This window comes from Syngnathoides biaculeatus, chromosome 1, assembly GCF_019802595.1.
Source record: "Syngnathoides biaculeatus isolate LvHL_M chromosome 1, ASM1980259v1, whole genome shotgun sequence".
NCBI lineage: Eukaryota > Metazoa > Chordata > Actinopteri > Syngnathiformes > Syngnathidae > Syngnathoides > Syngnathoides biaculeatus.
This window is the reverse complement of record NC_084640.1, coordinates 10,478,960-10,496,340: the sequence shown is the minus strand read 5'-3', so window position 1 is coordinate 10,496,340 and position 17,381 is coordinate 10,478,960. Positions and strand designations below refer to the sequence as shown.

Below are 17,381 nucleotides of genomic sequence, written 5' to 3'. Positions count from 1 at the left end.
TTTTTTTTCTGGCACCACTGTATATAACCAAAGGCACAGTAGACCAATTCGTCTGACTTGTTCTCTCGGGAATTCCGTCCCATTTTGCACACCAATTAGTCGAAAGCAGATGTATCTTATGAGTGGAACTTGAAATCTGCACAAAGCTCACACAAACTCCGCGAGATTCATGTTGTTGGAAAACAATCCAGTTTGAATATATTACGTGTAAAAAAACAGTGTCGAGTTTCCCAAATCAGTCCTCATGAGAACACAGTGGAATGCTTTTAGCTAGCTTTTAAGTCTATCACTAACTTTAACGTTTGCAAACTTGGTTTTTCTCATTCATGCGTTTAAATTCTTACCACGGTCAAGATCAAATGGGAAGTACGGGGGGGGGGGGCAAGAATCTGATTTTGTAATCAAGTGACCATATGGAGTATAATCTGGATCATACATGAATTTTGTATCAAAGCTTCATATTTCCTCAAGAGAAAAGTATGAAAATGTAAATATATCTGTGATGTTCAGCTGCGCAGTTGACGAGGGAAGTGAAAAGAACAGCATGATCAGTCGTATGTTCAAATGCATTCAAAGCGATGGCGATTATACTTTGCTTATTTTTAAGGACTTTTTCTTTGCTTTCACATAGGCGACCGCCGACTTTGTCCGGTAAACACTTTGACTGTCTACATGTACCGGAGTGATTTTATTTGACAGCTCAGGCTGTTTTCACCGCTGTGCTACATGATTTTACATTTTGTGTCACTGCTTATTCAATATTCATCTCAACGTTTGCTTGGTGTTTTTGTTTTTTTTTTTTTCCAGCCTGCACGGAGAGCTGTATAATAGATATAACTTTAAAACAATAACAATAAACACTGCACAGTGTTAGGAAACAGGAAAAAAAAAACACACCAAAAACATTTCATATCAAAATGACATTTCTGGCGTTTTACATTGTTTATTTCAGCAATCTGTCAAAGTGACTCATGAAACGTTGCTCTTTTCGGGAGATAAGCCAGTCGCTTACTGGATGCAATTGTGATTGAATATCCAACTCGTGTTTTGTTCATTTTTCCGAGAGAGCAGAGAATGGGCAATTTGTCAAGACAATAATGCAAATGGAATTTCGTTATTAAAGTCATATATTGTCACTTTTTTTATGTAGCTCATCCATCCACTCTTTTTCTATACCGCATGCCCTCCCAGCTCTCCTGTGACCCTAATGATGACACGGAAATGAATATTTGTGATAGATTCTTTCATGCTGCTCTGTCGCGACATGAAGAAAAAAAAAAATCAGCATTTTGAAAAAGTCTGCTGTACAAATTGTATTTATTTTTACCGTTTATTGTCAGAGAAAAATGCTGTGAGCTTTTGTGTTGGTCATATAACAGCCACACCTTGCAAATGGCTTTTTGATTCCTTTTTGTGCGAAAAGTTAATCTCTATTGCGTAGTTAACGTGCAGTGCATTTCAGTGTTGTGCCAATACGTCATGCATTTTAGTCAGTTTGGACTCCCTGGACCAACCAAATATGGTTTTAAGAAGTGTAAAATGTATTTTTGTAGACTAAGGCCATCATTTTTCCAACCCCGTTGCAACAATTGACGCACCCCATCCATTTTTCTAATGTGCTCATCCTCATTAGCTTTGCAGGTGGTGCTGGAGCCTATCCCAGCTGACTTTAGACGAGAGGTGGGGTACGACCTGAACTATTCCCCAGCCAATTTCAGTTCATAACTGTATGTGAAACGTAACCAAAATAATGATGATGATAATAATAACAATAATAATAATAAAATGGCATCATTTTTTCAGCTTCGGTCCTGCTGAGGACCTAAAAATCCATCCATGCTCTTTGATACCAGTGCGTATTAGGCTTCTAGTTTACACAGACTGAAAAACTTTGTACATCTGGGTCACATAATTCCTCACACTTCTTCCAGGAGACTTCATGATGAAAGGCTCAATTTGAATTTTTCAAAAAAAAAAAAAAAAAAAAAAAAGAAAAACGTTCACTTGTAATCAGGCATTAGTACCTTAATAATAAAGAGGGTGTGATGAGCATTTCTTGTGCGACTAAATCTTACAGACATTAATTTCATGCATGCGAATCAGGCGCAGATGGAATTAGCTCAGAAGTGTACGAGGGGTGGGGTAGGGTGGGGGGGGGATAAGAGACATGTCGCTAGGGGTCGAAACCTTTTGTGAAACATAAGTCCCATTTATCCCGAATTAGGACGGCTGCGGCAGCACTTGGCTTTGATGTTCCTCTTGGCGTCGGGGGTGGGGTGGACGCGTGCCGTGCAGACGGGCGAACGACGCTGCATCGCCAGAGTCCAAACAGATGTTCGAGGCTCAGGCTGTGCGCTGGTGATGAGACATGACCGCCGCATGCGTCCTTCCATCCCGCTGTCACTCAGTCCGCACAAATCTGCCTCTCTTGTGCCTCCGATACTACTTCAGAAACTGGAAAAATCACCGGTTGAGTTCGACCGCACTCCCCGTCGTGCATCGGTATCTAACACAATCGTAACACAATCATGAAAAAGGGGAAGAAAAAAAGGTGCGGTTCACTGCGTACCATTTCTGCGCAAAGCTCCAGCGTGTCGCTTTAAAAACATCCAGAAAATCACATCTAGAAATCTACTGTAGTGCTTAACTGATTCAACTCACTAAAGTTTTCCAGTTAACATTTTCGTGTTCCAATATAATACGGACAAAAGGCAGAGTCTGAACATGTCATTGTGGGTCCGAAGTGCCGTGCAGACGGGCGAACGCCGCTGCATTGCCAGAGTCCAAACAGATGTTCAAGGCTCAGGCTGCGAGGTGGTGATGAGACGTGACCGCTGCATGCGTCCTTCCATGCTGCTGTCACTCACTCCACACAAAGAGTATGCGGCATACTGCGCTAATGGTACTTTGTCCTGAACCGATGTTTCATTATTTTTTTTCCAGTTTGCTTTACTTACTGCTCTTGACTGTTGGGTTCCGTCTCCAACCACGAGACAGACGCAATTCTGATTATTATTCGATTTTGTGTCTTACAGTGAATTATCCCCCAATATGTTTAATTTATTGCTTGCTATTCTAGTCATCTTTGGGAACGCTTTGAGGAATGCATGAGAAAATTGTTGTGTGTCTCTAATACTATTTTATCCATCCATTTGTTTTCTTTACTACTTGTCGTCATATTTGTCGTGGATGAGCCAAATAAATTCCTTCAATTTAATATGTTAACTTACTTTCTCCAGAAGGTATTGGCACTGTACAGTTTTGGCATTTAGCATTGTAAAATGTACTTCATCTAGATGTAGATTCTCCGTCATCCAGGTCGTACTAATCGGCAAAGTTCGGATCGAAGCCACTGACCATTCAGCTTTTGAAAACAACTTTTTCAGCAGTTCCAAGTCTTCAGATGTCATCCCTTCTTTTCATTCATTTTCTCTTGGTCATGTCTTCAACTCTTTTTTTCCTCGTGGGTCGTTGTGTCATTAGCATGATCTTCTGTTTCAGGACTACGACGCTGGATACGGAACTACGTATGACGACCAAGGATACGAGTCTTACGACAACAACTACAGCAATCAAGGACAGAAGTAGGTTCTGCTCCTCTTGTCTCCCCTTTACTCATTTAGCAAAACAAGAATATAACGATTGGGCATGTGTCGAGGGGTCCCGCACGTGTCGATAAAGATGGATGTCATTAAGTCCAGCTCAGCAGAAACTGAACGTTTCCAAAATGAGGCGGTTCTGTTTACATTTTGCAAATAGTGACATCTGAACTTTATGGACAATCCGATTCTTACGCATAAGCAAATAGGAGATGTTGATGCTCAGATGGTTTCTGTGCTAATGAGGTGTTTTTGTTCCCAGTTTGTCTTTGGCACTGGTTTTTAATGGAGATTCCTCAGTGATCACTGAATTCCATTTAAACAGTCGGCTTTCAAGATGGGTCTCAAAGCGTGTACTCTATTCTAATTGCTGGCAACTGTCTTCATTGTAAACACTCATAAGGGGATGGTTTTCTATTTAACAAAGGGCCCTGGACAGCCAAATGCAGAATATTGATTTCTTTGTATCCAGGGAGCGATCACTCTCTCCCGGCAACACAAGGTCAAAAGGCTTTCACTCGGTGTCTTGCAGTATTTTAACAATGTTCAACAATGCATGTCTGTCGGCGCCATTTTTACAAAAATAATGACTCTGCGCCCGCTTAGACTGCCCACAATTGGATTGTATTGGCAGTAGCCAGAGGGCGTGAAGAAATAGACATATTTTCTCTTTAGTGAGCAGTTTGGTCAATGCTTTCCTTTATGGCTTTGTCGGCATGTACTCTATGTCACCTGGGGTTTATCTTTTTGTTTTTTCGGGTGGCAGATAAATCACAGTCACCACCCGCTCATTCCCCGACATTCAAAGGCAGCGGTAGAGGTGGATGCATATTTTTATCCGAACACAAAATAATCGGGGGAGTGTTTTGGTAATCTTGGTGGGTAGAGAAATTGAGTCATATCATATTTTAAGAAAATTGCTCGAGGTGAGACAACATCAGATTTTCATGTCTGTTATCTGGCCTAAAGATGAGGAACTGAACATGAGCCAGACTTTTGCGCCGTAGAGACAGCTGAGTCACCAAACATATTTTTTCTTCTTCTTTCTGTCTCCTGATTTCAGTTACAAGTTGAGGCCTACATTTGGCTTTCAGTCTGTATATAGCCAACATTATTTTTAATAGTATGACTCAATTTGTGCATCCTCCAGCGCAGTTGTTGAATCCATATGATGAACAGTTATGCAAAACATCTGAATTCTATTTGAATTTCGTACAATTTTCACACAGAGAGACTTTGGTATTACACTTTACACACTGGTCACGGCTGGTGGTGTTCTGCCTCTGATACTATTTCGACCGCACTCCCCAACGTGCATCGGTATCTAACACAAGAATAACACAGGAAAAAGGGGAATAAAATAGCTGGGATTTAAGAGCTTTATTGTCTACAGTTTGTGCGCAAAGCTCTAGCGTGTCGCTTTAAAAGCATCCAGTTTAGAATGTAATGTATTGCTTTAAGTGATTCTACTGACTGAAGTTTTCTAGATAACATTTTCCGTGGTTCAATACAATATGGACAAAAGGCAGAGGCTGAACATGTCATTGTGGGTCTGAAGTGCAAGAAGGCCTTGAGGTGTGTGGACACGACGTTTCCTCGCAATGTTCCTCTCACCTAAGGAGCTTGCAGTTGCCAATCTGAGCTGCGACTGCTTGGCAGGCTTTCACTTGCCGGAGGATAACAAGCAGCACAATTTTCACTCTCTCTGCCACAGAATTAGCCCCATGGCTTCTCTGTTCTTCTTGTGAGTGCGGAAAGTGGCAGACTTATTTTAGTTTTTTGTGAGATTGTATTACAGCATACTGTATGTAAATGTTGTTTATACAGTGCCTCAAAGAGTGTTCGATTTCTCCCACGTGATGTGCATTTCGTTTAGCGGTAAGATGTGGTTCTTTCTTGACATGGAGGAGTCTTAAGCAGATTCAATCTCAATTATTTTTAAATAGACAAAGCAAACTCTATTTTACTTCTCCATTGGCAGAGCCTGGTACTTTTTAGTACCTGATCAGCCAGGGATCTGATCTGATCTGATGTGATCCTGCTAAGCCGATTCTATGTGTGTGACCACTGCTGGTTGATGAGCAACTAATTTTCCAGGATTTTGAATGATGCCTTGGTACTTTTTGAAAACCTCTCAGTGTCCTCCCAAACAAAATTTGTCTCCTCAGCAGAGCTGCGCTGCCTATTTTGTTTCAGATTGGCTGTCTCACCGAAACGTACAACACACAGTAGATAAGCATCGTGGTACGGTGGACGAGTGGTTAGCGCATTGCAGGTTTGAGATTTGTGATGAAAATCCGTTTTTAGACTTACTGAAGATGGTCACGGAATTTGGCGTGGGCTCGGGGTGGAGCCTTGGAAAACCACCATGTCAGCGGTGGGTGTCATCCTTACTGCATCACAGCTTCAACTTAAATGTGTCATACATCCAAGTCCTCCTGGCTTCAGAGTGCTTATCCAAGGGGCAACCATAAACCACTTGAGTATTACTCAACACTTAGGTCAAGGCGGCTACTCTTGAAACTTATGACCAAATATGAGGGTAGGTCTTTCTATCAGAAAAATGAATGGATAGGACTTGGCTGATCACTTGGGGTCACGGACCAGCGATCGTCCTCAAAGCCTGGGTGGGGTTAATGTGTTATTTCGTGCTTCACACTTGAAAGAAACCATTTTTTTTTTTTTTTACAGCTCAAACTAGCGCCTTTACCTTTGCTATGTTATGGATCCCAGCCCCCACCCCCCGGTGCGCAGATAGCTTGCGTGACAGTGTTTTAAATGGCAGCTGCATTCCTTGGGAGAAAAAGTAAATCTTAACACAAGACCTAGACAAGGGGAACGTGTAGTCCCACAAACCACCTTCCTTGGCGGTAACAGATTGCTGTCCTAAGGGCCTCTTGAAAAGCATCTGCGCCTGTATAAAATCACTCGTTTCTATTTCAACTGTAACATAATCAATCCAACTGAACACAAATCAAAACCAAACCACGTTGCCTTGTCGTTCTTCTCTTATTGGTCGATTATACAGGTCGACCATTATGAATTTAGTAGGGTTTAGTAGGGTATTGATTGTTGATTAATTGCGTCTTGAAGAAGACAAGGAAAAATGAAGCGTATTACTCGGCTGCTGACAGCAGAGGTGTTGTTGTCTCAGTCTCAACTCGTAGTTGGTTGCCGAAAGAAGGTCCAGTGTCTTGTCAGGCATTAAACAGATGTGACCTAAAACATAATGACTTTTTGCACCCTTCCCAAATAATAACATTGTAGTGGAGGACAGACGCGACAAAGGAAAGGACACCTTCCAACAAGCAAAGCTCCATATTTTTATTTTTCTTCGGTGCTCTTTGCTAAATTTGTCCTCCGCCTCTGACAGAGCCATTAAGTACAAGGGTAGGTTTGATTATACCCCCCCCCTCCTTGCTATAATTTTAGCCGATTGACTGTGCTAGCTGTCAACTTCCAAGACACCTGCAGTGCTGCTTTGTGCCTTGATGCGGTTTCAAAGTTGACAGCTTATCAAGAAGACTGACAGGTGCTGCGGAGGGAATTTGACCGCATCTAAGTTGGAAGGGTGAGTTGTAGGAAGGAGGAAGGGTTTGAGAAACACACCTCCAGTCAAAGAAGCATATTGAACATTTATAAAGCGGCTTCAATAATGTTTTTTTAACAGATGTCAGAAAGTGACCGGCAGTGTTTCTCCTCAGTTTCACGGATCGGAGGGGAGGTCGGATCCGCTTCATTGTTAGCTTTGCAATCAACCACCGCATTGAGCAATCAGCACGTCCGTAAGGAAGGTTTGGCATTTGAATGCGTGTGAGCTTCATTTCACATCAAACTGGGAACAGGAAATGGTGCCACTTTTGCCTCGGATGTTTTCTCTTCTTTTGTATTGTTGTCCTGAAAAGAAAAAAATCACCATTGGGCCTTACAGTAATCAGAAGGGTCTGTGTGGGGCATTTGCACTCAGCACTTTCCTTTGCAAGCCGGTGCCAGATGAGAATGAAAGGCGTGATTGCAAAAAGGGAGCAGCACAGAAGTGTGTCACCCCAGGAAATATGGTCTTTTCATAAAACTGGGCTTTTTGGTGGCAAGAAATGGCTTGCACTTTTCCCGATTTTTGAAGAGACCAGTGAAAAGGATGGAAAGTTAGAAAACCTTTCACAACTAAAATGCTGCACTAACATTTTTGTGCTGGGAACAAAACAATACCCATATTGTGCTTTATTGTCCGACGACCTCGCCGCTCCACTAGCTTGTTGCGCAACGTTGCTTTCGGGATGCTTTTGAGGCCAATTTGCCAGTGTTGAATTGGACAAATGTGCGAAAGTACACCGCGCAGACACTTAAGAGTGAATCACCTGACTGGAGGAGAAACATTTGCCTTGTAAAGATACACAAGCGGCAACAAACTTTTAATTGTCTTCCATCTGGTGCAACAGTACAATTGTTAATCCTGCACGGACAGGGTTTTACAACTATGTAAAATGCAAAACATCAGTGTGTGGAGAAGACCTGCGAGTTGTAGGTGCACAAAACAGGTTGTCACCATCATGCAAAGAGCACTGTACATACGTGGAGGAGGGTCAGTTACGTTTGCTCCCGCTGGTAGGCAAAAATGCAATCTCAAGACTAGGAAGACCTTCTGGAGAAAAATCTGCAGCCCGCTGTTAGAAAAACTGGTCTCACCAAGGAAATATTCATTTATGTCCCTATACTTTTTGTCCAGGCATCTTTCAGTAACTCATTCACTGCGATGGGTTTTTGCGTTCGTCAACTGGAATCCAACCGTTCACTGCCAATGGCGTATATATTCGTCATGTATATTTTTCAAACTGGAGGCTTATTCCTTACAAGTGGAACTGGATGAACATTAATATTAACAGGATTGGAGCAGATTCATCTGTTCAAATCATAGTTTTATGGTACATGTCCAAAAGAGTACCTCATGTGATCTACAACAACTCATACTTCCTCATTCAAGAATTATTTTCATTATTTGTTTAATATGTATAATATGCAGCAGCAGACACAATAAAGTAACTTCAGCGTGGCAACGTGAGATTTGCGCTCTCTTATTTCTGCAGTTTCCTGTCCTGTGAGGTCTCTTCATATTCATCATGGCGGACGGCAAGAGTAATGACGGCGTGAGAAAACACAGTCCGCTTGGGACCTGTACTACATCATTCAATTTTAGCACCCCCTCTGTTTCGCCCTAACTGCAGCATCAGGGCTCAGGATGAGGCATTTACTGAGATGACAGATGCGCTATGGACACAATCATTTTTCTTTCTTTTACTTTTAACCTGAGGGAAAGTAGGCCTTGAATAACGTTCCCAATGAAAGACACTTGCTGTGCTGCTGCTGTCGGCTTCGTGTCTCGGGGTCCAGACCAGAATTTCCAGAGAGATCTGCCCCTGCCCCCACTTTCTTTTACTAGCGATGTCACACAAAGCAGGGGTGGCCTTCTGCTAATGAATGTCGAATCAAACGCTGACCTATTTAGAACGCTGAAGTGCGGTAACACCTGTGTCACATCTCAAGTGAGAGCTCCGTGCAGTATGACAGACGGAACGATTCAGGGATGGTCAGAATGGTTGCATTTCCATTTTTTTTCAGAATGTCTTTACCCAATCTTTTCCTTTTCAGAAAAAGTACCACTTAACCAATAACTCTATTTCCGATTTGGGCTCTTGTGCACGATTTCGCTAGTGGGAATTTGTCAAAGTACGAGCCCCAGAGAATAAGCGCCTCCAAATCTGAGACCGTGGTCCTCAGTAGGAAAAGGGTGGTGTGCCCTCTCCGGGTCGGGGATGAGATTCTGCCCCAAGTGGAGGAAATCTTGGGGTCTTGTTCACGAGTGAGGGAAGAATATAGCGGGAGATCGACAGACGGATCGGTGCAGCGTCTGCAGTGATGCAGACTTTGTATCGGTCCGTTGTGATAAAGAGGGAGCTAAGTGGAAAGGCGAAGCTCTCAATTTACCAGTCGATCTAGGTTCACCTATGAGCACGAGCTGTGGGTCGTGACCGAAAGAACAAGATCCCGGATACAAGTTCCCAAAAGAGTTTCCTCCGCAGGGTGTCCGGGCTCTCGCTTTGAGATAGGGTGAGAAGCTCGGTTATCCGGGAGCGGCTCAGTGTCGAGCCGCTGCTCCTCCGCATTGAGAGGAGCCAGGTGAGGTGGCTGGGGCATCTGATTCGGATGCCCCCCGGACACCTCCCTGGTGTTCCGGTCATGTCCCGCTGGAAAGAGACCCCGGGGACGACCCAGGACACGCTGGAGAGACTACTTCTCTCGGCTGGCTTGGGAATTCCTCCGGAAGAGCTGGAAGAAGTGGCTGGGGAAAGGGAAGTCTGGGTATCCCTCCTGAAGCTACTTCCCCCGCGACCCAACTCGGAGAAGCGGTAAAAGATGGATTGATGGATGGATGGATGGATGGATAGACGAGCCCCAGAATTTTCCCAAAATAACCGATTTCCTTTTGTAGAATACAGACATGCCCACCATGAAACTCATGGTGTTATTGGCTAGTTTAGTTGAACTTTTCCAGTGACCCTATTTAACATTATGTTTGGTACTCCTCAAATAAATGCATTTATACCTGAGTACACATGCTTGCCAATGCAGTTGAGTTTCCAGGCCTGCTCAAGCCTAGAAAAATATGATTCAGTCTTCGGTTGAGTCATAAACAGGCATTCACTGGACGGCATTGACCTGGCTTGTACCAGCGATTCACAAACCACACTTAAAGATCCACTGCCTTAACCTTACTGTTAATTAATACCTCTTTAGCGGGCAAAATGAGGTTGGTTGTGCTTGTGAGGTTACATTTTTTCATCAGTTCTTCAATGGATCGACTTACAAAGTGTAGCTGAATTGTGATGTTGAAGTGTTTTCCTGCTGTCAGCTGCACTTGTGTAACTTCGGAGAGGCGGGAGGTGCAGCAGTGGCAGTTTGGAGCGCAACTGACGAGGAAAGATGCTTAAAATAAATCAAGATCAAAACGCTGACAGTCTACACCGTGTTAACGGGGTTAGTACTGTCTAGAATCAATTTTTTTTGTTTTTGTTAGAGCTGGATATGCACAGGAAACCCCATCATTCTACAAAATGCGTCAACATTTTTTGAATTATGACGAATGACATAAGAATACCATGTTGTTTATTTGAAGAAAATAGAAAAACTCGGGCTAATAGTGGCTTTTTTTTTTTTTGTTTTCGCTCTTGTCCCCTCTCACAGCTCCCTCAGCCAATGAGCACTGCCAAGGATATTCCAGTGACTTGACATCGATGCAAAATGCACATTGGCACATATGCCACAGGCAGATTGGAAACTGCACATATGGGTTGGGGGGTGGGGGGGTGGGGGACACTGCAGCTGGCCTCACTTTTTGGCAGAAAGTGGAATTAACACATTGTTTATGCTATATTGTTTGTTGTCGCTTTATTAACATTGTCAAATTTATGCCAAACCTTTCTTAAGTCACAAATCCCCGGAAGGAGCAGCGTCGTGTCACTGAACCCCTAAAATGCTCTTAACATGATTCCTCCGGCTGTCCTCAATTTACCTCATTGTCTTGCAGAAAAGAAGAAGAAAAAAAAAAGGACTCAATTAAAGATTGATGTCACTGGATGTTAAGTGCACCTCTCAAGGCTGTAAAGTATATGAATTGGCTGCGGGGCCCGGCGCATTACGCCATGCATTTTGTATATGCTACACGGCGTCATGCCAACCGGAGCAAGAAAAAGCGGGTGGTCGCGTTGACTGCGCACTTCACACAACGACAAGTTCAACATTTACGATTGTCAGGGGCATTTCATAGCCTGTCGGGGATGTTAAGTCACTCGCAACACACCACAATCACTCACTCGGGATAATCATTTCGACATCCAGCAAACTAAGCTTTGATCGGAGGAGAGAGGAAAATGCTCAAATTAGGTATGATTATTGGTAAGTGTGTGTCCCACTTCACCAGACTCCAAACCATAGGATAGTCGCTGACGATAATTTATTTTTATTTATTATCAGTATCATTGACGGTATGGGCGGCACGGTGGCGCAGCTGGGAAAGGTTGGCTCGGTTCAATGCGGGACCCTCTGGTGTGGAGTTTGCATGTTCTGCCCGTGCCTGTGTGGGTTTCCTCCGGGCACTCCGGTTTCCTCACACATTCCAAAAACATGCGACATTAATTGGACACTGAATTTCCCCAAGGTGTGATTGTGAGTGTGGCTGTTTGTCTCAATGTGCCCTGCGATTGGGTGGCAACCAGTTCAGAGTGCATCCTGCCTGTTGAGAGCTGGGAGAGGCTCCAACACTCCCCGCGACCCTTGTGAGGATAAGCGGCTAAGAAAATGGATGGATAGATTAACACTGTGTGTTTACCTTTCGTAACACACCCAACATCTTAATGTAATTGCTCACGATAATCATTTTAAGACATCTGACAATCTGACCATTGCAGAAATTGATCAGAAAAAAAAATGGTCCAATTTCAAGAATTACCTTGTATACTCTCTGCTTTATTTGTTGTTCAGATCCCCCCCGCCCAAAATAGAAAGACCAGCAATGTTTCCAAAATACTTTCACACTAGAATATGCATCAATCAGTGCATGCTATCAGGGAGGGGGGAAAAAAAAATCACAAAATGGGAGCAATCTTCTTGGCTTTTGGCAACGGTCGCGGCCAGATCTCCTCCGCTCCAGTCACACCGAGTTTAAAATAAACTGTTATTCGTTACTTCCAATCTGTCACCTCCGCGCCCGGAGCGGTCGCGCGGCGTCGAGGTTTCAGGTGCTTTCAGTCCCCTAATCCGCGCGGCACCGAGGCGCCGCTGTCACACGCCGGCCCGCGTGATGGACGGACGGACAGACAGACCGGCGGCGAGGGCCGAGGTGTGACGGCTGGTGTCGACTCCGTGGCAGCCTTATGATGAATTGCCTCCGCCGCGACTGATCCGATTGTTCTGTCAGCGTCTCAAGTGCGCGTGAACCAATTTGCCGCCGAACTGACTTGCCCCGTCTTTTTGTTTTTCATTAAAGGATGCAGCCTCTCGTAGATCTCCATATTCAGTTTTGTGGCGCTCTCCGGCTCCACGGAAATATGGTGGCAGATTGATCCTCGCAGAACCACAAATAACACTGCTGAGCTGATTTTTTTTTTTTTCCCCCTTTTCGGTTGTTTGTTGTTGTTCAACATTCACACATATTAGCGGATAAGATGAGCACAAGCGGCAATTAACAAAAGGAAACCAACAATACACGACAAGCGATAATAAGGTACCTGGGGTGCTGAATATAGTGACGCTCAGGGAGGCTGAGCACATTGAGGGGTCGTGAACAAGAATGGAGGAAAGGGGGATTTTTCCCAATTATCCCTGTAAACTAAATCTATTTTTTTTGATTGGTCAAAAGGAAGACTGTTGTTACCAATACTGCTGAAATGATTTCAAAAATTACAAATAATATCGAATGAGGTTTTGTCTCATTAGACGCTAAATGTACATGATTCTACTGTGTCCAGCATCTTTCTTATACCTAAACGTAAATCTACGTTTGAGGTGTGAAAATAATATCCAACACTGTTAAAACGAGGCACTCTACAGTGACCCCGCCATCCGGGAGCTCGGCCCACGTAATGCCTGCCGATTCTGCGTGACATGTGTGCACTCACAGCAGACAACAAGGCACTCTAAATAGCACTGGGGGGAGAGAGTGACGCTGACGCTGATAATCTTTGGATAGCCCTCTGATGAAGAGCAGCACCAGGATGCAGTTGAAATGCAGTGTTTATAATTCTGGAATATAAGTTTTTTAGATTTGAGGTTTTTTTTTTTTTTTGCGCCTTAAAAGAGAAGTTGGTTTGTGAAATGAATTTAATCTCTGATGTTGTGTTCTCATGTAGCAGTAAAATGAAGGGGGGGAAAAACTGAGTGACAATTATTTCATGATTGAATGGTGGTGTGTGATTGTTTTGATGTTGACAAGAATAATTTGACACATAACTGAAATGGTGCTGTTTTGTTTTTGTTTTTTGTTTTTTTTTTTGTTCACTTACAGCTCAGATGACTACTACGAATACGGACAAGGCGGCGAATCGTATGAGTCTTACGGTGAGTTTTTTTTTTTTTTAATTATTGAAAAAATATGTCTGCTTCTCACCAAATTGTCCGCCCTTGCGTCTCTCACCCGTGTCATGCTTACGTCCCGAGGCTACGCTACGTTCAGGCTTGACAGCTCATTTGTTCGTCCTTTCTGTCGTATTTCGGTTGCGTGCCCAATTTGTTTTACTGACGTAAGACCTTAACATCACAATTCTCATTGCTATTATGTTATTAAACAAAAACAGAAAACATTTTTTTTGACATCATGACTTTGTGTTCTTTGTACCATTCCAACTAATTGTTGACTTTTTTCCTAAAATTGTGCGTTGATTCCTATCATAGTTTCTGATAAGCTCTAATTGTCACATTTGCTGACATTTTTCCGTACTGATGGTGTTTTATTATAAAATTTTAACTATTTTATTAAGTTTGACTCATTTTCATTCCAACGTTAGCTAATTTTCTCCTAACATTGTGATTATTGTCTAAGAACCTGTGACATTTTCTTCTACAATTCCTACATTATTTTACTATGTGAGTTTTTTACTTTTAACTTAAAACTTGAATATTGTATAATAATAGTATGACTTTTTCTGATTAAATTCTGACAATATAGGGCAATTTTTCCTCCACCTTATTCAATTTTTTTTTTTTTTTTTTTTTTTTTAGTACATTTTAAATCAGATCGTGGTGCTTGGCTACCTTTTGTTTTCAAACTGCAACTTTATTTTAATAATACTTTGACTCTCCTCGCAAACTCTTATCAAATTTTTTTCCTCATTAATTTATAACAACATTTTTGTCCTGCTTACTTTTTTCCTCCTAAGCATAAGCTATAATGATACCATAAATCACAATATTAATAGTTTTTTCTGTGCCCTTATTTGCTGCACTGTTAAACTTGTGACCCTTGATGACTTTAATTAGTTCCACTTTTGACCACTTTGTGGTGCAAATATGTTTTCTGTATCATTTAATGTTTAGTAAACATATCTATTTTTTGTCAGCACAATTAGCAAACAACTTTCCGACTTTTCCTGCCCTGTAAGCAAAAGAAGCGTGCGAGTTTAGCTCATTAGTATTTTGCGTGGCGCCGCACAGAATAAACCTGCCAAGTGTTTTTTTTACTGTATTACCTCGACGTGGGTCACCCAAAGGGCGACAGCTCAAAGGAAGCAGATAACGGCGTCCATGCGGGGGCCTCTCCTTGGTTTCAAAACCCAAGGTTAAAACGGTGTATTTCTTCAAAGTGACACTCAGCGAAAGGGTGACAGGTTTAATTAAGGGGGTATCGGCTGTGTGCTGCCAGCAGCTTGTACACAGAGGGGAAGGCGGGGTTGTGGGTGGTGGTGGAGACGAAACACACAAGCGTTCGTGAGTCTGAGCTCCAGGGAAGTGTCAGCACTGGCTCCAGATCAGACAAAAGGTGCCATCGATAGCGCCACTTTCACACTGAGAGTATCCGCGGCTGATCTGGGCTAATGGTAATTGCGACCATTTTGCTAGAAGCCTCCAAACGGGCCCTTTTCAAGTTAGATGTTTGATCGTCTGGTTCAATTATCATCCCGGGTGTGAGTCGAGTCAGTAGCCCGACTTGGGGGAGCGTGAACGGTTCGGATTTGTGAAGCGTTTCAGCAACTTTGCGATCCTGCCCAATCAGGTCAAGAAGAGTGGACCAACAGTCGCGGCAAGGCGCAGTCGGCGAGGACGACCAAGGGAGCGTACAGAGAGCAGCCGTATTCCAGATACTGAACTGTGTCATGGCCCACGTCAGAGTCTTCGTGGCAGTTCCGACCCAAGTAATGGATTTTTTTTTTTTTTTTATGGATGTCCCCACATTTTAAGAAATCAAACCTAAACTCCTGTACAAAAAAAAACCACATCTAGAGAAGGACTGTGAATGAGTGAAATATGATTGTAAAAATGGAAGCCCCCCCCACACACACACAAAATAATATTGAAGCTCCACTAAAAAGTAAAAAAAAAAAATAAAAATAAATCGCTAGATCTTTCCGACACCGAAGTTTTAAAAAGTCATAATATAACAATAAGACTGTTTCCCTGCTGTGCTCAGTTGGGCCGACCCGTGCCCCGGATAATTGATGCACCCCCAAAAAGCTTTATAAATTCCTAGCATTGCCAAAATATGGCAGCAAAGCATTACTAATGAAGCTCCTGAACTCACTTCCATATTGTTCCTATGCACCAAGATGCCATAAGATGGCAACAATGAAATATTAAAAAATTAGACATGGCACCGGCCTAAGCACAGTGAAACTGTTCAATTTTCTGCAAATAATCTCGGCACACGTGTACTCTGTAGACAAATACAGTGCACCTCAGCCTTTAGTTCGCTTATGCCATGAGGAGAAATATGCTTTGGGCATGATGTCAAACTTTTAATTTAAAATGACATCGTGATACAGCTCAAAAAAACAAAAACAAAAATAGCCTAACCTCACGTCGGACGGTCATAAAGCGACCCTACCCCTGTATTGTAGTAATAGTACGATACAGTATTTTGCAAAAAACAAATTCCAACACTAACTTTTTCCCCCCTTTAATGTTGTGACTTCTTGAAATATCCTAACTTTGTCTTGTTAAACAAAAAAAAAAAAAAATCAACTCAAGAAATTTTCCTCACCTTTATTTTCATCACATCCAAACTTTTTCCGTTACTGCACCAGCTCCTAAAATCTTCGGTATGGGCCTCACACGGTCCCAATAAGAAAAACTTTTTGCTCCTGCTGGATCATACAACTCAGGATGCATCCTTCACTCTTGCCAGAAATGAACAGACGTAAATCAATTTGTTTTTCCAGTTTGTCTCTCACCTCTGTAAGGGGGACGGAGATTAATGTGTCCAAGTTATTTTCCTCAGCGTAGCCGCCGGGTGCAACTTAATGTATCTCCTTCGATAGACTCCCATGAAAACTTGGTCCATCGCTAAAGATGTAACGGCTAGTACTAGGACGTGCGGTATTGTAGATATCTTTTTCTCAAGGAGTCAGTTGAAATGTGTCCCTTGTAATATATGCATTTTCAAAAAAAAAAAAAAAAAAAAGAAAAAACAACACAAGTCATACTGTATACATATTGTATTGCTGTCTCCTAATTTTTGTAAGATATAAGTCCGTCAGTGTTAAAGGGCTTATGAAAGCATGGCGTACAATGTGGATGTTGTCAGCTGTTTTGTTTATTATGCAATTGTGTTAATAAACCTCTTCTTTAATGCATCTAATAAATAGGATTTTTAACATCAAGCACCAATCTGCAAAATAGTCCACAGGTTATGTCATTTGTGATTTTTAGGCTATTGTTTATTTTATTTTTTAAATGCGCTTAAACGGGTCATTTTGACATGATTAAGGAAGAGAAATTCTAAGGCCCAATTATGAACTTGAGTTGTGAATATGTCCCCCCCCCACCCCAAGTTCGACCTTTTGAGCGTATATGGATTTTATTTTTTTTCAGTTTGAGCTTATATAAGCCCTTTAATATTTCCCTCTTGTCAATGCTGAATAAACATTTTGAGGAAAAAAAAAAAAACAAAGAAAAACCTTGTGTGATTGACTCGAAATAATCCAACTTTAATTAAAACTAAAAGGCAGACAGAGAGGAGACAAAACAACAGCAAAAAAAAAAAAAAAAAAAAAAGATTTGTATGATTTTTGAGGTATG

The 17,381-nt window shown here is 42.3% G+C and overlaps 1 protein-coding gene across 1 annotated transcript in view; it reads left to right on the top strand.

Moving 5' to 3' along the window:
* khdrbs3 (KH domain containing, RNA binding, signal transduction associated 3) overlaps positions 1-16,745 on the top strand; it is a 72,250-nt gene extending 55,505 nt beyond the window's left edge. Inside the window, exons 7-9 of the mRNA XM_061815307.1 lie at positions 3,502-3,584; positions 13,657-13,709; positions 15,361-16,745. Coding sequence (XP_061671291.1) covers positions 3,502-3,584; positions 13,657-13,709; positions 15,361-15,452 — 228 coding nt within the window. The 3' untranslated portion in view covers positions 15,453-16,745. The remainder of the gene's footprint in view (positions 1-3,501; positions 3,585-13,656; positions 13,710-15,360) is intronic.
* Positions 16,746-17,381: the final 636 nt, after the last annotated feature.